This window comes from Mastigoproctus giganteus, chromosome 2 (assembly GCF_048544385.1).
Source record: "Mastigoproctus giganteus isolate SK-2022 chromosome 2, ASM4854438v1, whole genome shotgun sequence".
Lineage (NCBI taxonomy): Eukaryota > Metazoa > Arthropoda > Arachnida > Uropygi > Thelyphonidae > Mastigoproctus > Mastigoproctus giganteus.
This window is the reverse complement of record NC_143576.1, coordinates 121,065,061-121,086,309: the sequence shown is the minus strand read 5'-3', so window position 1 is coordinate 121,086,309 and position 21,249 is coordinate 121,065,061. Positions and strand designations below refer to the sequence as shown.

The 21,249-nt window shown below is 38.6% G+C and overlaps 1 protein-coding gene across 1 annotated transcript in view; it reads left to right on the top strand.

Moving 5' to 3' along the window:
* The window catches only part of LOC150089533 (influenza virus NS1A-binding protein homolog), a 302,567-nt gene that overhangs the window by 241,137 nt on the left and 40,181 nt on the right, over nucleotides 1-21,249 (top strand). The window contains exon 10 of the mRNA XM_090390017.1: nucleotides 6,106-6,231. Coding sequence (XP_090246143.1) covers nucleotides 6,106-6,231 — 126 coding nt within the window. The remainder of the gene's footprint in view (nucleotides 1-6,105; nucleotides 6,232-21,249) is intronic.

The window sequence follows — 21,249 nt, the reverse complement described above, 5'->3', positions numbered from 1 at the left end:
GGCTACTGTTAGTCTATTAGTCCTTGTAACCCCCAATCTAACAGTTTTCCGACCCACCTAACACTGCCTCGAGAGCATCAGCAAACATTCTTGCACCCTTTCTATTTAAGTGTATCCCATCCCTGTAGAAGCAGTCTCTCCTGTTAACAAGTACAGACCAGGCTGAAAAAAATTCTACCCCTCGAGCCTTGCACAATCTTTCCAGGGCAGAATTGATCGACAGGGCTCTCATCATATACTCCCTCCTATCGTGTCTGGGCAGAATTGCAGACACTTTCAAATTCAACCCTAATTCACAGCTTTTTTTCAACAGTGACCTGTACTTGTTGAGTAATTCCGCCGGTCTCCTACTCTTAATATCATTGGCTCAATATATTTTGGCTCATCAATGTACTATGTAATGCTCCAAGATTTTGACTAAACATCACTATCTTAACTGCTGATCTTTTTCAATCAAATCTCTCTGAACATACTTTGTGGTACTCTCTCAACCAACTGTGTGGTACTACACTTAAAGTGGTGGTAGAAAATGAAAAAGACCTGGGAGTAATTGTGCAGTCAGATATGAAGTTTTCTGAGCAATGCAGACAGGCTGCCAGGGCAGGTCATGGGGTTTTGTCAATGATATATAGGAATTTTGCTAGCATTGAAAAGGAGGTGATTGTCCCTCTGTATAAGGCAATGGTCAGGCCATGCCTTGAGTACTGCGTACAGGTCTGGAGGCCTCATTTTAGAAAGGATGTCGATTTGCTTGAGCATGTACAGAGAAGGGCAACAAGATTGGTGAGGGGAATAAAGGGATTCTCTTACCAAGAGAGAGAGAGGCTTAAGTTCTGCAAATTGCAGTGGCTGGAGACTAGGCACCTGCGTGATGGTCTCATTGAGGTGTATAAAGCCTTGAATGGGTTGAGCACGCTGAATTCTGATGGGATCCTTCCCTTGTTCAGATTACGAACCTATGGGGGCATAAATTCAAATTAAGAAAAGACAGATGTAGACTAGATGTGCGGAAATTTGCCTTTAGCCAGCGGGTGGTTAATTGCTGGAACAAACTTCCATCTGTCGTTGTGGAAGTTGATAGATTAAATAAATTTAAGGAGGAACTGGACAGGCATTTGGAGGGAATGGTGTGATTTTTTTTTTTTTGCTGATGCTGCATAAGCTCATACACTTGCTTTCTTGCATCATGTGCCACTACTACTACCTGCTGTCTAAGAAAAAAAAAAAAAAAAACCTTGAGAAAATGGTACATCTCCATCCCACTTGGTATCTTGAGCCAAAAACCTGATAACCAACAATCAATTTGGATTCCAATAATATCAGTCGTCATTGGATCTCATGATTAAAGCCGAAGCAAACATCAGGAATGCTTTCATCAAAAATGAACATCTCGTCGTGATCTATTTTAACGTTGAGAAAGCCTTTGACCCACATGTTTCGGCATCTAAAATGATCTATATTCTCTTGGCTTCAGAGGCCATTTACAATATTTCGTCCAAAACTTCCTTCAACACAGATCCTTTCAAGTTCATTATCAACAAGCTCTCTCTCAAAAACTTTATCCAAGAAGAAGGAATCCCACAAGGTTCTGTTCTCGCTGCCACCTTATTTTCCATTTTGAATCAAAATCATTCCGAAAACAGTGGATTCATACCTTTATACTAATGATCTCACAATTTCCTCTCATTTCCAAAACTAACTATATTGAGAATTGAATATCAATAAATAGATGACACAAAATGATTATAGATTATCTAGCCAGAAATATACTGCCATTCATTTCAGTACCAGAGGTAAGTTGCATCCCGAACCTGATCTTCATTTGGTTGATCATCCTCTTCCAATAACAAATAATATTCATCTTCTAGTTTAATTTCTGACAGCAAGCTAACTATCACATTGAACATCTCTGAACTGCTTATCAAAAAAAAAAAAAAAAAAATGGAACATACTCAAAGCTTTATCAGCCACAACTTGGGGAGAAGATTATTACACCTTGCTTCACTTGTATAGCTCCATAATCAGACCACGCCTGGACTATGGCACACCTTTGATTGGATACCCTGATGTGGTTACAAACCAACTGGATGCAAAAAATAATTTTGATATCATATACATGGATTTCAGGGAATCTTTTGACACTGTTGCACAAGGAAGACTACTGTACAAATTGGAGCAGTATGGTATTAAGGGTAAGTTGGTACAATGGATAAAAGAGTGGATGAGTGGGAGAAGACAGAGTGGTAATCAGTGGACGATGCTCTTCGTGGACTAATGTTATTAGTGGAATCTCCCAGGGTTCGGTGTTGGGCCCACTGTTGTTTTCTTTTTTATAAGTGATATTGATGAAGGTATATCAGGCTTAATGTTGAAGTTTGCAGATGGTATCAAGGTTGGCAGGGTTATTAATGGCAGTCTGCTACTGCAACAGGATCTAGAAAATTTGGGCAGATGGGCTGAGAAGTGACAAATGAAGTTTAACATTGACAAATGCAAAGTACTGCATATGGGTAGAAGTATCCCCAGAGAAACGTACCAACTATGTGGTACTACTCTTAGGGGTGGTAGAAAATGAAAAAGATCTGGAAGTAATTGTGCAGTGCAGACAGGCTGGCAGATCAGGTCATGGGGTATTGTCAATGATATACAGGAATTTTGCTAGTAGGGAAAAGGAGGTGATTATCCTTTTGTATAAGGCAATGGTCTGGCCATGCCTTGAGTACCGCGTACATGTCTGGAGACCTAATTTTAATAAGGATGTAGTTGATTGAGCATGTACAGAGGACAACAAGATTGGTGAGGGAAATGAAGTGATCCTCTTACCAAGAGTGGCTTAAGTTCTGCAAATTGCAGTGGCTGGAGACTAGGCACCTGCTCGGTGATCTGATCGAGGTGTATAAGGCCTTGAATGGGTTGAGCACGCTGAATTCTGATGGGATCCTTCCACTTGTTCAGATTACAAACCTAAGGGGGCATAAATTCAAATTGGGGAAAGACGGTTGTAGAATAGATGTGCGGAAATTTGCTTTTAGTCGGTGGGTGGTTAATTGCTGGAACAAACTTTTAGTGGGAATGGGTATGTGAATTTTTTTTTTTTTTTTGCACTGATGCTACGTAGGCTCATATACTTTCTTTCTTGTATCACATGCCTCCATTACTACTACTACCACCACCTGTCTTTAATTCTGCTATGGAGAGTGCTTTATCCCGCCTCAACCCTGCTTTCAGAACATTTCCAATGCAAAGTTTGTATGTTCAAGCTTATGATGCTCCTCTAAATATCAGGAGAAAGATGTTATTACTGAACTATGCAATCAAGATCCAAAGCCAACCAACTCATCCTAATTAGTCAATACTTAATGATCCACTGTTTACGACCTTTTTTAGAAACAAACCACAGGCAACTCAGCCTTCTGGTATTAGTTCAATAAAGTCCTCAGAGTTCCTGTAGATTCTAACCCTTCATGGTGTACCATTATGTCATCTTGTGACAGTTATTTCCAACAATAAGGTAAACACTCTAGCAGATGCTAACATCCAACAGCCACACATTGCTCGTACACAATATTATCCAGACTGTTAAAGTTTATACTGATGGGTTTAAGTCTGAGAGTTGAGCTTATGCAGCAGTGGTATTACCTGACACCACCATTTCTGTATCGCATTCCCACAGAATGTAGTAGTTACACCATTACATGCCAAAGCTCGCTCAAGAAAATATTTTCCACCTCTCAATCCAAAGGAGCATAATATATGCAGATTTTCAAAGCAGTCTATTAGCCTTACAAAACACTTCCCCACCTGCTCATCAGAACAGAGCTGATATGTCTCAGAGAATATTGGAAAAAGGTTCTCTTCTGTTGGATCTCTGGCCATGCTGGAATACCAGGAAGTGAGATCATGGATGATGCTATCTATCCAGCATAACCCCAACGAGTTTCTTAGTAACATTCACTGATTACAAAATGAATATATGAAGTATATCTAAAGGATGATGGGCATTTCGGTAGAAAGTGCAAATTCATAATAAACTTCTTCAAATTAAACCTGCACTAAAATTTTTGGCTTCCAATTTCATTACAAACAACAAGAATTAATCCTAGCCGGAACCCGAATAGGCCATACTGATTTAATCCAACTATTTCTTTTGTCAGGAAATGACCCTTCACATTGTACATACCACTCACAGTGAAACATGTACTTCTGGAATGTGCTTTGAATAATAATACCCATCTATTGTCATTCAGCTCTCTCACAAACTTACAAGAACCTTTTTTGGTTAGCCATATCATAGTTTTCACCTATGATATGGCTAACTGAAGACTAATACTTTTGTGAAAGTAATACTAGGCTAATACTTTTGTGAAACAGTTGTTTGCCTTCCATTCATTCGAAATCACCATGCTTCCTTTTAATTACTTACTTGAATTTATAGAATATGCTTGCATGTAGTGAAACATGAGTATTCAAATCGAAGTTTTGACTTTAGCAATTGTTTCTTGCATTTTGGTTGCTCGGTCTGAGTTAGTCCTTTTCAGATTTTAATTATGAGGTTCCTCAGATTTTCGTTTTATGAGGAGAGAACTAATTATAGATCACATTCCCTATCAACTACATAATCCTGCACATGAATAAATGCTGTATCATGATTCCATTTCATTCCCCCTTTCTAACATCAATTTCTTTAAAGAAAAATGCAGCAATTAGTTGTCTTTCAGCATTACCTAGTTAAACTTTATTGTGCAAGGAAGCCTGGCCAAAAAAGAGAAAAAAAAAATTAATAGGATAGACTGCTTCTACTGAAATGGGATATACTTAAATAGAAAGGATGCAAGGATATTTTTGCTGATGCTATTGAGGCAGTGATAGGTGGATCAGAAAACTGCTAGCTTGGAGAAATCTACAAACTAATAGAATAACAGTAGCTGCAGGCTGAGGTAAAAGTGATTCTTGCACTGCTTTTATTGGAATGAGCAGTAGCCTGCTGGGAGTCATCATGGAACAAGTAAATATATGGGCTGTGTTAGAGTAACTAAGAGTAAGAACAGGTGCGTGTATACTTGCATGTACACCAATGCTAGAAGCAGAGTAAGGAAATTTAATAAATTTCAAGTGCTGGCCAGGTCATCAAATTCAGGCATTGTTGGGATATCAGAGACGTGGTGTCACCCAGAATATTAATATGGGGAGAATAGTGTGTACAGAAAGGACAGACAAAGTGGGGGGGGGCATTCTCTTAGTTCAGAAGCACATAAAATCTAAGGCAGTGCATCCAGTTGAAATGGGTAGCCAGTGCAATATTGAGTTGTGTATTTCGTTACAACCCAGAGACAGAACATCAGAGAATGCAGTGGATTTCAAAATCATCACCAAGGTCCTAAATATTTCGGTTACAGAAGTCCAGGATCAAGATGTTGATTATATTTTTCAACAAACAGGGTGTGATTCACAAAGAATTTGTGCCTGAAGGGGAGGGAGTCAATGCTGTATTATGTGTACAGGTCCCTCAAAGACTATTGAAGTGCATTCCCAGGTGAGGCCACTTGAGAAAGTCAGCTGGTTCTTGTTGCACGACAGTTCCCCCACACCTTCCACGCTTGTTGTGAAGATATTTTTGATGAAACATGGCATTGTACAGATCAACAGTTTACCCTACTCTCCAGATCTAACACCAGTGGACTCTTTCTCAGGGTGAAAACTGCTCTCAAAGGAAAGAGATTTCAGGATGTTGAGGACATAAAGAAAAACAAAACTTCAGAATTGAACATCGTCTATTTGGATGCCTTTGCTGACTCTTTACAAAAACTTTCAGAATGGTGTAATAAGTGCGTTCAATCAGGTGGTGATTACTTTGAATAAAAAATAAAACCATTTTTGAGCTGCTTCACTTTATGTTCTTTTTATTGCACCAGTCCTGCAACTTTATTGCCACACACCTCATATATAGCTTAATATTTTCGTGATTTGTGGCCTCTGCCTCAAATATAAAATTGGACTGTATTTGTAAAAAGGTTGGGAACACTGCTCTGAATAACATTTTCCTTAAAATTAAGTGAATTTTTTTTCAGATTTAGCAATACTAATTCAATATTTTCTGTTATTTAGGAGTCTGTTCTCTGGAAGGAAAGATCTACGTTGTTGGTGGCTGGAATGGTCAGAGAGGTATTACTCGATGCCATGTCTTTGATCCCAATACTCAGTCTTGGAATCCTATTGGTTCACTCTTAATTGGTAAATAAAATACAAATGTGAGGGGGGGAAACCCTTTATGATTATTAGTTAGCTTCAAATCTACATTCAAATACTTTTTTTTTTTTTTCCAGTTATATAGTAAAATATTAAATAACAAGATTAAGTAATGTAATGTAATGAAATTAAATTATTTTACTGGTATCTTATGTGTGTAATCAGGGATTCTGTTTAGAGATTTACTGAGCACAAAAACATTCTTAATTGTGCTCACTGTAAAATAATAGCTGGGGCAGTATCATGGTAATACTTTTATGGGCTTCCTCAGGTAATTTTTTTATGCTTTTCCAGACAAAGCATGAAAGAATGCCATATTGGCCAGGTCTGTTCCAGATAAGAGAGAAGGTGATATCAGTAATAAATAACTAATATTTTCTCAAATAAGATAATTTTTTATTGTTATTTGGCTTGTGCTTAAAACAAAAATATTGAGAAATAGCTATCATAGATGCTGGAAGTTAGAACTCTCATTCTCTGTGAAAAATAATTAAAGCTATTTTCATTTACAATGTCACCATTTATGATCCAAAAATACTTGGAATCAATTGCAGGATCACCAAAAATGGTGAAGAGACTTCATTCTAGAAACCACCTTGTTGAAACAGCCACCTCCAAACATTGAGTTTCCATTAAAGACAACTTTGAGCAGTGAACACAAATTGGAGCAGTGTGGCATTGGAGGCAAATTGCTGCTATGGAAAAGGGATGGTTGAGTAGGAGAAGACAGAGAGTGGTAATCAACGGTTACTGCTCTTTGTGGACTAATGTTATTAGTGGAAATCCCCAGGGTTCAGTGTTGGACCCATTGTAGTTTTCTGTATTTATTAATGATATTAATAATGGTATATCAAGCTTAATGTCCAAGTTTGTGGACAAAACGAAGGTCGGCAGGGTTGTTAATGACAGTACACTGCTCCAACAGCATCTAGAAAAGTTGAGCAGATGGGCTGAGAGGTGGCAGTTGAAGTTTAACATTGACAAATGTAAAGTACTGCATATGGGAAGCAGGTGATACTGTGTGGTACTACACTGACAGTGATAAAGAATGAAAAGAACCTGGGGGGGGGGGGGGTAATTGTGCAGGCAGATATAAAGTTTTCTGAGCAGTGCAAACGGTCTGCAAGAGTAGCTCATGGTGTCTTGTCAATGATATACAGCAGGCTTGGCCAATGAGTCAATCACAGTCTACGTAGATCGCAGATTTAATTTCGGTCGATCACGGCAAATTTTAAATATACAGTCATCCCTTGATTTGTGCACCTTGTGCAATGAAATTTTTGAGATGGTAGATCACAGGACATTTTGAAGGAAAAAAGTAGATCGCATCACAAATTAAGTTGGCCACTCCTGATATACAGGAATTTTTCTAGCAGGAATAAGGAGGTGATTATCCCCTTGTATAAGGTAATGGTCAGGCCACCACACCTTGGTTACTGTATACAGGTCTTGAGGCCTCATTTTAAGAAGGATGTAAAGCTGCTGGAACGAGTACAAAGAAGGGCAACAAGATTAGTGAATGGAACAAAGGGTTGCTCTTACGAAGAAAGGCTTAAATTTTGCAAATTACAGTGTCTGGAGACTAGGCACCTGTGAGGTGATCTGATTGAGGTGTATATAAAGCCTTGAATTGTTTTAGCATGCTCAGTGCTGATGGAATTCTTCCTCTTGCTCAGAATAATCACCTGAGACAGCATAAATTCAATTTGAGGATAGACAGTTGTAGGGTAGATGTGCGGAATTTGCTTTTAGCCAACAGGTGGTTGATTTCTGGAACAAACTTCCATCTGTTCTTGTAGAACTTGATAGCTTAAATAGATTCAAGGGAGAAACATTTGGAGTGAGTGGATGGGTGAAATGAGAAGGGTTTTATTTATTTATTTTTTTTTGGCTGATGCTATATAAGCTTGCTTTCTTGCATCATGTGCCTATGCTAATGCTATTGCTAACTACATTTGGTATGCTGCCAGTATCTGTTACTCCCCACAATACCTTAAATTCATCAAAAGGCATCATCACTGAGTGGGACCTACTTGCAGCGTCTGAGGAGGAATTAGTCCAAGAAGAATTTAGTAATCAGAAGGTAGTCAGTGTGAAGCACATAATGATTAAAAAAGATGGAAATCTCAACCAAACTCGATCCATCATTTTAACCTTCAGCACTTCTGATTTGCCATCCTCTGTAAAAGCCGACTATTTAAACTGCCGAATTCAGCCATACATCCCGAATCCTCTTCGCTGTTTTAAATGCTAAAAATATGGCCACTCTCAGCAGGCATGCAGAGGCGATGCCATCTATTCTATACGTGGCTCTAAGGATCGTACACAAGCAGATTGCTCAATCTCAGCTCCCATGTGTCCCAGCTATAAAGGAAGTCACCCTGCTTTTCAAAATCATGTGATATGTGGAAAATTTGAAAGAAAATTCAAAGGTTCAAAATAGAATATAAATAAACATATCCTGAAGCACGCAGACAAATTATGTCGATCATACCCAGTCTATCCTATGCGTGTCGCACCTGAAGCTACCTTTCAACTACAGCTCAAACAGATATGTCAATACCACCGAACACCTCTCTGGAGAACTGGGTTAAAACAATGTTATCAGCCTCCATAAAAGATACTCCTAAAGCTAAAACCCTAAAACCAGTGAGCAACTAACACTCCAATTAGTATCCCAACTGATACTCAAGCAGTGTCACATGACAGTGAAAAATTAGAAAGAACTAAAGATGGCAAGAAAACTGAATCGCCAACCAATAGTATGGAAGTAAACATACACTCAGAGTATGAGGAACCTACACTAGAATGCCATGCAAATGACTATGGATACTGGACGCCCCATCTTCTCAAAAAAAGAACAGGAAAAATGCCCAAACAAAAAACCGTCAGGTGAATCATCCTCTGCCAAACCTAAATAATGCATAACATCATACAATGGAACTGCAGAGGACTAAGCAGCCATTCTGGTGACTTAAGGAATTTACTAGATCAATTCAATCACATAGGTGTGTGCCTACAGGAAACATTCATGTCACCTCAAGTTTCCCCAAAATTTTCCAATTTTATGATGAACTCAGTCTCCTGCACGTGAAGGAGTAGCCATTAATTAATTCTAATGTGCCATCCAAGCTGATCCAGTTTCAAACCAATCTAGAAGCTGTGGTTTCTTGTATTGCAGTTGGTACATCAGTTACCCTTGTTTCCATTTATATACCACCATCTCTACTTCTTCCCTATTCAGAACTTGACAACCTCATTATGCAACTCCCAACTCCAATTTATCTCTTTGGTGACTTTAATGGACACCATCCATTGTGAGCGTCCGCTACAATGGATAGAAGAGGAAAATTGATTGAAGAATTTATGAATAATAATGATCTTAATTTACTAAACTCTGGATCTCCTACATACATACACTACCTACCTACAGGATCCACTTCTGCAGTTGACTTGTCAATTTGTTCATCATCCATCTTTCTAATCATGATGTGGTCGGTATTATCCAATCCCTTTAATAGCGATCATTTTGCAATCGTCTGTTCAGTACAAACAGTGGGATCTCAAAATCCCGATCAACGATGCAATTGGAAGTTTAATAAGGCAAATTGGGATGGCTATTCTTTCAAAATACTTAGACAAAATTTATGTTCAACAGAAACCAATTGATGATGTAACTAATTACATAACCAATCAGATTCTGAGTGCGGCTAATAGTTCCATTCCAGAATCCAAGAAATATCACTCCCACCGAAATCACTGGTGGAGTAAGGAGTGCTTCAATGTTAAACAGGAGAAAAACTGGGTTTGGAATAACTTCCACAAGTCTCCTACCACAGTAACTTAATTGCATATAAAATACCTAAAGCTAAAGTGAGATAAATCACACGTAAAGCGAAACGCAATTCGTGGATTACTTTTGGATCAGCCGTCACAAAAGACACTGACACATGGATCATCTGGAGAAGGATACAGGCGCTAATTGGCAAATTTGTTCGGCTGCCCTCTCCGATATCTCATTGGAAAGGGAATGACATTTCTATTCCCGAAGAAGTTGCTAATGTATTAGCAGAATCGATTTCTAGAATCTTTGCCTCTGCCTCCTATGCATCCTCCTTTCAGAACATCAAAGCAGGCGCAGAACGGCATAAAATCAACTTCTTCGTGCAGCACTCCTTCTTGTACAAGAAGGAGTGCTCATTCTTTACAGTTATAGAACTGAAAGAATCATTAAATAGATCTTCCAACAGTGCTGCAAGCTCAGATGGTGTTCATTACATTATGCTGAAGCAGTTACGTGAAGAGGACTTTAGTACCCTGTTGAGTTTCTACAATCGGACCTTCTCTGAAAATGCCTATTCTTCTTCCTGGCACCATTCTTTCGTTATGGCCATACCAAAACCAGGCATAGATCTTTCCCTTGTTCAAAATTATAGGCCAATATCTCTCATGAGCTGTGTAGGAAAAATTTTCGAAACGATGGTTCATACAAGGCTCACTTACATCCTGTAGTCACAGAATCTCCTTCCACATCATCAATATGGCTTTTGGAAGAATAGATCAATACTAGACGTGCTTATTAAAGCTGAATCTCATATCCGCAATGCCTTTGTCATGAAACAACATCTAGTCATGGTCAACTTAGATCTAGAAAAGGCATTTGACACTACATGGCATTGTGGTATTATTATGGACCTTCATCTGGGGCTTAGGGGCCATTTGCCAGAAATAATTCAAAATTCCCTGCAATTGCATTCTTTTCGGATCCGATATAAAAACATACTCTCTGCATATCATGCATATCACATTTGGGAAGAGGGGATCCAACACTATTTTCAATCCGAGTTAGCAGCTTGACATAAGATATCCCAAAAACTGCCAAAACTTACATGTACACAGATGACCTTACCATTTCCTATCAGTCTCAAAGTATGAATTCCATGGAAAGGCAGCTCCAACTTGCCATAAACAAAATAGAATCTTGGACTTCATGGAACGGTTACAGGCTATCAGAAAAGAAATGCACTGCCACTCACTTTTGCAAGAAACAAGCTCTCCACCCTGAACCTGAACTACAAATAAACAATACTCCAATTCCACTTGTTAATTCCATTAAATTTCTTTGAATAATAATAGACAGCAACCTAAATTTCCAAGCTCACATCACTCATTTAAGAACTATGTGTCTAAAGCATTTGAATAGACTTTGATCAGTCTCATCTATGTTGTGGGGAGCTGATCGGTACACTACATCTTTATAGAACTTTAATCCATTCACAGCTAGATTATGGTTGTCCAGTGTATGACTCTGCCAGGAGCACTACTTTAAAACAGCTAAATGTGATCCATCACAGTGCTCTGAGGACTGTGCTGGGAGCTTTCAGGACTTCTCCAATCCAAATCTTTATATTGAAGAGCATGATCCCCCATTACGCCTGCATAGAAAAACTGCTCCACTATGCTGCTAAGATCCAGAGTCTACCATCGCACCCCAGTTGGGAGTATCTTTATAATACTCTGTGGGAATCCTGTGAGAGCAAGCCAAATGAAAATAGACCTGCTTCACTCAGGATTAAAGTGCTTGTTCAGAGTTGGAATGTCAATTTAAATGAAATTTAAAAGGACACAACTGCACCTGTTCCACCTTGGACTTGTGTGTCTGTCTCTTGAGATGTACACTTTCTCCAGTGGGGGAAAAATATAATACCACCCTGCAATATCAGACAGTTACACTCAGCTCATGCTACTATGAACAACCATGTCTATAAAATTTATACAGATGGTTTCAAAACTGACAAAATGGTAGGTGCTGCTGCAGTTTTTCCTTCATGTACGGCTTCAGCCACACTACCACTAGCTAGAAAGATTATTGAGCTTTCCATCTCACCTGCCATAATTTGCACAGACTCCCTCAATGCTGTCTCTGCCATAAGGAAGAATTTCTCATATTCTCATCTTATCTTGAAACAGATTCATTCCCAGCTATTCTCCTGCAGTGTGTCCAATCAGTTTTTGCTGGATCCCTGGCCATTCTGGTATTCCTGGAAATGAAAGTGCTGACTTTGCCGCTAAACATCCTCAACCCACTCTCACAACATCCTCAGGTTCCTTACACTGACTATAAGTCTGTCATACGTAAAGTGTGCTACGATAAATGGCCACAGATCTGGAAAAGTAACATCAACAATATACTTTACCAGATAAAAGAAGATCCAAAGCTGTGGCTCTCTAGCTTTCAATGAAACAGACAAGAGGAAGTGGTATTGGCAAGGCTCAGAATCGGACACACTCATCATACCCATTTCTTTCTGCTACTGGGAGAAAACCCACCTCAGTGCTCATCCTGTCAAATGCAACTTATGGTGTGTCATTTTCTGGTTGAGTGTCCCTTACATTCAATCAAACACTTTCTGATCACTCTTAACATTGAACATTCATATAATTTATCTCATATCTTAGGAAATTAAGCCAATATACAAGATCTGTTCAGTATTTAAAAATATTGGCCTGTACAGGAGCATATAATTTAACATCTCTAACAATATGTTGCCTGTAAATAAACTGTGAACAGACACAGTTTGGCCTCAGTAGCCCTTGTGTCATTAATCCAATTACAACAACATCTTTCCAAACACTGGTTGGCTTATGAGATTGTCAAGTGTCTGTATCCCCATCCTAATAACACATGTTTATGATCTGATCAAAACCAAATTTGTTACACACATACACCCCATCAGTGTGCTGAAGTACCTTGATGGGGTGGGGGACTAGTTTTATAAATAAATAAATAAATAAATTTTCTGTTTATACTCCGGCACGACAACCAAGTCAGTAGAGTTTACAATAAATCGTCAATACAAATATTTATCGTATTTAGTAGTCACGGGCTTGAACCCCGGTCCACTCAAGGAACGCGTGCTATGCACTCTCGCTCCTGACCACTGGGCTACGTCAGGCCCTATCCATCTTGAAATAAGATGGCCATCATTTAATTTAAGTATCAGCTGTTTATAATTCATTTGTTTACACTCTGATCAAAACCAAATTGACAGTACTTTGGGATGGAGGGGAGTTACTTTCCTTTTGAAATTTGTACAGTACTTAATTTACAGTAAAAAATCATCTAGCTGCACTAAAACTGTCTTCATCACCATCATCTTTATGAAGCTTGTCGAAACCACATCCTACTTGGCCATGGTTACTAACCAGGTTGAGCAAAAAGTTGCAAATTTTGAAGAAGCAGCCCAATTACATACTTGTGTTATATTGCCAAACATATCCAGACATCTCTGGGATTTGCGAAAAATTAATCATTCCACCATCCATTTGTCAGGTATAGACATAAAAGTAACTGTTTATGCTAGAAGTAAGCATATTGATGAAATACAGTAGATGGGTCAAGGAATTGAGCTTGGCAGTTTCCACCTTATGTCATTGAGCAAAACTGCAACACCCTAGATTAGTGATGGCTGACATAATCACCAAATGAAAACTTCATGGTGCTACTATAGCTGGGAAACATTTGAGTAGGCCACAGAAACTGATATAAATCGACCAGAGGGCCCTCAGAAGAGTAATACATAAATTCTATCAGCCTTCATTGAATACTGTCAACCAGGAGTTTAGGGAAGCCACAGGAACTGATATTAGCACAAGGACATATTTATTTAGGGAGTTGCATATCAAAAGATTTTATGGACGAGCTGCAACACACAATCAAACAGTGTACAGTGCACAGCATTGACTTGCCTTGTGCACAACCCATCATAATTGGTCCTTGGAATATTGTAAAACTGTATTGTGGATTGAAGAATCAGAGTACGCAGTTCTCCAATCTGATGGTCTTGTTTGAGTCTAGCAGATGTCCAGATAATGTCATTTACCAGTTGACCCAAATGTGAAGTTTGTCAGAGGTGTTATCATCATCTGGATTTGTGTCTTGTGGGTTGGAATTGGACTAGTTGTCATTCCTGGAGTAATGAATGCCATGTGGTCTGTTAACATTCTGGACAGTCCTGATTTTCATACACTATGGCTGCAGTATGGTGAGCACTCTTTTCCATTTCAGCATGCCAATGTGCCATGTTATACTGCATAGATTATAGTGACTTGGTTTGAAGACAAAGATGTCAAAGCATCATTGGTCTGTCCGGAGCCCAATCCCACTGAACACATTTGGAATGAACTGGAATGTCAGCTTTGGGCCAGGCCAACACTCACAATCAGAAGCTGAGTTGAAGATGGAATGGACCAAAACATTGCCGTTCTTTTATCAAAAATTGTTTTGGATTAGTCTACCATTGAAGATACAGTGTATAATTATGGCTAAAGGTGGGCCAACACATTAAGTATTGTGCCAATAAAAAGTTCTTTGAAAATGGAGATCTTCGGTTACTTCTGGGCCGACTGGGCTAGCCAGGTGGGTAAAGTGCCTGCCTGGCAACCCAAAGGTTGCGGGTTCGAATCCCGCCTCGAGTTGGATAAGAGTAAAATGCAAAAACCTTGGGAGATGCATTATGGCCACAGAAGCGGATGCACCAACAACTAACAAAAAAAAAAAAAAAAAAGTTCTGGTAGTATTGCATATGTGTGTGTGTGTTGTCAAATTAAAAGACTTTAATTTGATGAGAAACTGGAATAATAATTAACGTTAAAAAAATGAACATTTAATAATTTACATAATTTAGAATCTGTCAGCAGATTAAAAATTATGTAAAATATTCTAATGAACTAGCTAGCTAAATCCACAGAACAGCATGATTTCAGAATAGACTATGTAGTGGGTGTCCCTTTGGGCTCCGTGGTGGGTGGGGAGCCCGGGCATTGCATAAACATCACTCTTAAAAATTTAATAATGGTGCAGTCTATATCCATCAAATTATAGAAATAAGAAAAGAATTCAACCTATCCACTTCCTTTTATTTATTGATTATGAAAAAGCCTATAACAATCTCATTCATAATATACTACAACAACTAATAGAAACAAAGAACTGTTTGTAAAAATACAAACATGCATTAAGTTTACTGATTGAAAGATATCAGAACCTATCATGACAAATAAAGGTGTAAGACAAGGTTGGGGTCTTCTTTCTGCTGTTTAACATTGCAAATAAACTGTGAGGGAGGGGATTCAGTTAAAAAGATTAAAAAATAATTTTAAATTAAACACTATTTTCTGTGCATTTGATCAAGTAATTACTAAATCTTAAGATTAACTTCAAATAGCAGTAAACCATTTGAACAGAATTACCAAAAAATATAAAATGAAGACATCCAAGACAAAAGCAATGGAGATTTGTAGAAATAATGTTCAAACAATAAAGATAAACTAGATGGGAAAATAATGGAACAGGTTCCAGAATTTAAATATCTTTAAAACACCATCTCATATTAAAACACTAATGTAATATCAAAATTCAAAGTTATAATAGAATGATTGGAATAATCAGGAAACATTTTGGAAAAGAAATGTCTAGAGAAAGTCTGGCTATATAATATTACATCAAAGCAACTCTCAAATATGGAAGTAAAACAGGACCTTAAAACAAAGGGATAGATAGAGACTTCATTCCTATGCCCTCTAGTATTAGTATTAGCCATGTCATACTGCATGGCCTATAGTGACTTGGTTTGAAGACAAAGAGGAAGGAAGCATTTGGCCTTTGCTGCACCAACCAATAGGGGAAAAAAAATTGTGAAACAATTAATAAAATATTATAATAAATAATTAAATAAATAGATAATGTAATAAAATAAAATAAACTACTATTTGACTCCTTTCTCACATACGTACCTAATAAGCTGACCTTTTAATTTCTCCAAGCTGTCAGTCTCAAACATTCATCGTGAAAACTTATTCCAGTAATTAACAACTTTCTGGCTAAAAGTAAACTTATTCCAGTCTAACCTCTTCTCCCCTAGTTCTGGAATCATAACAGCAAAAGTATCTCTCTCAGTCATTTTACTTTCTCCTCTAAGGTGCCTAGGTATCATGCTCACATATTTGAAGTCTTTCCTCATAATCAGCCATTTTCAATCCACTGCAGGATGAAGGCCTCTCCAGCAACTTTCCAGTTCCTTTTGTTTGTGCAATGGCCATCCATTTACTACCCACAAACTCTTGAATTTCATCTGTCCATCTCCATTGTTGTCTTCCAGATTTTCTTTTAGCTCCTCTTTGGTACCATTCTATTATTTTCTTAGTCCATTTATCATCATGTCTTTGAGCTATGTGTCCTGCCCAAGTCAATTTCAGTTCTTAAGTTTCTTCCTCTAACTGTACAGTAACTTCATTTTCACCTGGCGCGTTTTGATTCTACATTTTCTTCAATGCATGTTCTGTCTCATCAGGAAAGATATCAGGTATGTTGTATATGTTGCAAATTTGTGATCCGTCTACCCCACTGCTGGCATCATTTCCTTGCTCCTTATATAATACTTTATAGTAGTCTTCTGCTATTTGAATTATGCCTTCTCTGCTATTTATAAGAACACCATCACTGTTCTTCAGATTCAGTATCGTTTGTCTTTCTATATTACTGCTCATGACTGCTGATTTAATGCTTGTTCTACTTTTCTTGTGTTAATTCTTCTTATGTCCTCTCTGAGTCTCTTTCTAATGGATTTGCATAACTCAATATACTCAATTTTGTACTTGTCAATGTTTATCTTGTTATTCATTTTTCGTCTTTGGTTCATCAGGAAAGGTGTTTCTTGACTAGTTTTTTTCTTCTTTGGATTTCTTTTACCTATAGATTTCTTGGGTTTTATCAATTTTCGAAAGTTGTATTCCTCGTGATATCATGGTTCTGAAAGGTCTGCAGAAACTCAAACTTGTTACTAAGTCCCAGTACATACTGCTTTTTTCTCCTCTTCTGTTATCTCAAAGAACTTCATATTATTTAGGTATTCCTCGTGATATCTTGGTTCTGAAAGGTCTGCAGAAACTCAAACTTGTTACTAAGTCCCAGTACATACTGCTTTTTTCTCCTCTTCTGTTATCTCAAAGAACTTCATATTATTTACTCGTCAGTTTTTTTCCTTTCTTTTCTTAAATCTATATGAAGCGTGCATCTTACATTCTGTAATCACTTCCAACATTTACCTTGTTCAGGATGATAACATTGTTCACAGTGCATCTTCTGTTAGTGAGGATGAAGTCAATTTCATTTTTATTAATCCACTTTCTGTTCAACCTTTTCTTGAAAAAATTGTTCATTATTGACATTCCTTGATATTCTGCAAATTCCACAAGTCTTTCATTTCTTTCACCAATTCCAAAATTTCCTATAGTTTCCCTTTCTGTGCTGTTTTGTCTCTTTCCAGCCTTAGCATTGATGTCCCCCATAATGTTTGGCATAGTGAGTTTTCTGTTTACCTAGAAGTCTCTCAATTTCGGTCTACATTTCGTCAACCTCTTCATCATCATGGCTCGATGTTGGTGCATATATCATTATAACCTTTAGTTTGTACTTTCCTCATATGGATGCCCTTTTGCCAATCTCACCAGGTGCATTGCCCATCTTTGGACTTCTTCAAGAAGGTTAATTTTTTTTTTTTTTTTTTAGGTGTGGTCCTACAATTTCCTTAAACAGTGGGATTATGACATCCCTATGTTTACAGGTGAATGTTTGATAAATCATCAGTAATGTACCAAGGATCTTCTTGCTTCCCTCAATGTGGGCACTGTACCCATCTTGCTTCAACAAGACAGTGGTCCTAGATTGCTCAGCCAAGATCGATCGGCTAGTGGGTTTGCCTGCAAGGGTCGACTGTGTCAATGTCGTGCCCTATCCTCATGGTCTGAGGGACAGGATTTAGCTGGTGGCGGTGCAGATATAGTGTCTAGGTAACCCTGGTGTCCCACTCCCAAGCGCATTTATTGCTTGCCGTGTAGTGGGTGTCCCTTTGGGCTCTGGGCTGGTTGGGGAGCCCGGGCACTGGACAAATTACAAAAACCCATGAATGCTGATAAAGTTCTTCCTTCTGGGACCCCAACACAGTCCCTATCTGAAAAATTAGATGTTAACCCTGCCGATGTCACTTCAGCAAAAAGACAGAAAACTAAAACCATATCAGGTCCAACACCCCAATACCTAATAATACACTCTACAAGTGAGAAAGTTGTAGGAAAACTGTTGCCCTTCTTTATCCAGATGAGTTTAGAAGGGTGGGCAGGCTCTCCTAAATCAGTAAAATGGCTTCGGTCAGGAGACCAGAAGTGACAGACATTCAGAACAGTTCCTCTGAGCCGCATCTATTGGGGGAATGCCTATCACAGAGCTGAACATATCATATCAGGAGACAAGAAAAGCAGTGAAACCCTTGAACATAAACAAACCAACCTATGCTCAGAAGGTAGCAGAGAGATGTTCCACTGGAACCCAAACAAAAATGACTATAAAACAAAAGAGTCACTCACTCCTATTGCACGCTACTTGTTAAGCTCACAAAAACCCACACAGAAAGGTCAGTCAGCTGCCACCCCCATATCATTACTTCGTAATGCTCCACCAGTACGAAAAGAAGTTGCTGGATAAAAGAACAAGAAGCCTGATATATCCCATATTTCCAAAAAAAAAAAAAGAATGTTGAGAAGAAGGAGGTACCAGATGATTCAGTCTTGGAACTCTTTGCGGAGGAGGAAATAGACAGAGGACAGTGTTCATACTTCCCCAAAAGAGATAAATCCAAGAATGAGAAAAGTAAGCCCTCACCATCTTGGAAGCAGTGTGATAGATGACCAAGCCAAAATAATGGCTAAATTCCTACAGAGGAATAGTCGTGAATTCTGGCAAAATAGTGACAACATTAAAGCCCTCCTGCAAGAGGAGACTTACCTAAACACAAATAATGACCACACCATGCATAACATCATAATTTATCTTAAGGATAGAATTGCAGATGGTCCTGCTTGTGGAGGAGTGGCTATCCTAGTGGGAAACCAGACCCCCATTTCAGCCAGTCTACTTACAACCAGCATAAAGGCTGTTGCAATTCACCTTACAGTGGGATTTTTGTTAACTATCTGCTCTGTTTATTTGCCCTGGGACTGACATCCCCCAGAAAGCCCTTGATCTTGTAATGCAGTTGCCTACCCCTTTCTTACTTCTTGGGGATTTTAATAGACATAACACCCTGTGAGGTAGTGCTGACGTTAATGGAAGGGAATGTGTCATAGAGCATATTCTCACTAGCAGTAACCTCTCTCTTCTAAATGTGGGAACTATCATATGCCTTCCCATACATTTTCTGCCACTGATCTTTTTTTGTACCTGCTCCTCTTCCCTCCTCCCTTCACTTACTTGGGAGGTGGAGAAGAACCCATATGGAAGTGATCACTTTCCCATGATAACTACTCTAATTAATGGGAGACCATCTTCCTTGTTAGGTTAACACGGTGGAAGATTGATTGGGCTGACTGGAATGCCTTTCAAAGTTTGGCAAATTTTGATATCACCACAGTCAGTCTGGAGCCTATCAGTGATACTGTTACATACATCACAATTATGCAGCTGCAATTGCAATTCAAAAAACCTCCATTCTGTTTCCACCTTTTCCTGAACAATGGCGGAATGCAGATTGCACAGCAGCGAAAAAGGCTCAAAAAAAGCTTGAGGGATATTCTGACGATATCCTACCATGTCCAACCCTACACCCTTTAAACATGCACTTGTCAAAACGGGCTATATTTGCCGAAAGAGTCAAAAGGAATCGTGGATCCATTTCACATCATCTCTTATCCAAATGACCAGCGCTAAGATGGTCTGGGGGAAAAAAATCCAGAAAATGAAGGGAAAATATATGGCACACTCCTCATCAGCTCTGGAATATGGTGGCTGTACTATTACAGACTCAACTACAGCTAGTGCTCTTGGGAAGGCATTTTCTAATATCTCAGCTGCATCATCTTATTCCCCAAAGTTTCTGGTCCTTAAAAACAAAACTGAAAAAAGAGGCCTTGAATTTAAGTCCAAGGGTATTTACCCTTATAATAGGCCATCTGCAAGCTGAGAACAGCTCGTGGTTGAAGAAAGCTGTTCAGTAATGGAGTTTACTTTAATGGCAAAAAGCATAACACTTAAGACAGATCCTTGCGTTACTCCCTCCTCTTGGCAAAAGAGCCGAAAGAGAGGGTGGATCCTACTTGAACATGGAAAGAACAAAGGGATAAAAAGTTTTTTTTATATAAAAACAGCAAGATGATATATTAGACAGAGGTTATAAAGATCTTTAAAACCCCAAATCTCCATGTTGTGTCCTACACTTTTTGCATGTCAAAGAAAATGGACACCAGGTGCTCTCTTTTAGGAAAGCATCTCAAATAGATGTTTCCAGTCGAAGTAAGTGGTTCAAAGTTAACCTGTTCGTTCGGAAGCTGCACTGAAAGCAGGAGAGAAGGTCATTTGATCTAAGTACCACAAAAGACAAGCATTAACCATTCTCTCCAATGTTTTGCACAAAAAACAGCTAGTCAGAGCAATAGGAGGATAATTTTTTTGGAAATTTAAGAACCTTTCCTGGCTTAGCAAAGGCAAGAATAGTTGCATTACACCAGGTTTCCGGAAACTGCTCTTCAAGGAAGATTCTGTTGTATATGAAAAGTAGATGGTCCATGGATTTTGGTGAATGGTCTTTAATCATTTCATAATCTGCAGATAAATGAATTAAGAATCTGCAGATAAATGAACCACTAGGTGGCAGTGATCACAGTGTGCTGAAGTGTGATTTACTCAAAGAGGTAACTACCGTTAGGGGTAAAGGTAAGGGTTATTGCTTTTGTAAAGGCGATTACGATGGACTGAGACAGTGTTTAAATTCTATACAGTGGGACCAACTGATGATATTACCAACAGCAAATTCAAAATGGGAAGCATTCAAAGAGTTTATCTTGGAAGCTACTAGGCTTTACATACCAACTAAGAAATATTGTTCAAGGTTTAGGCCTAAATGGATGTCAGATGAACTAATGAGACATATGGCAGAGAAGAAAAATGCATGG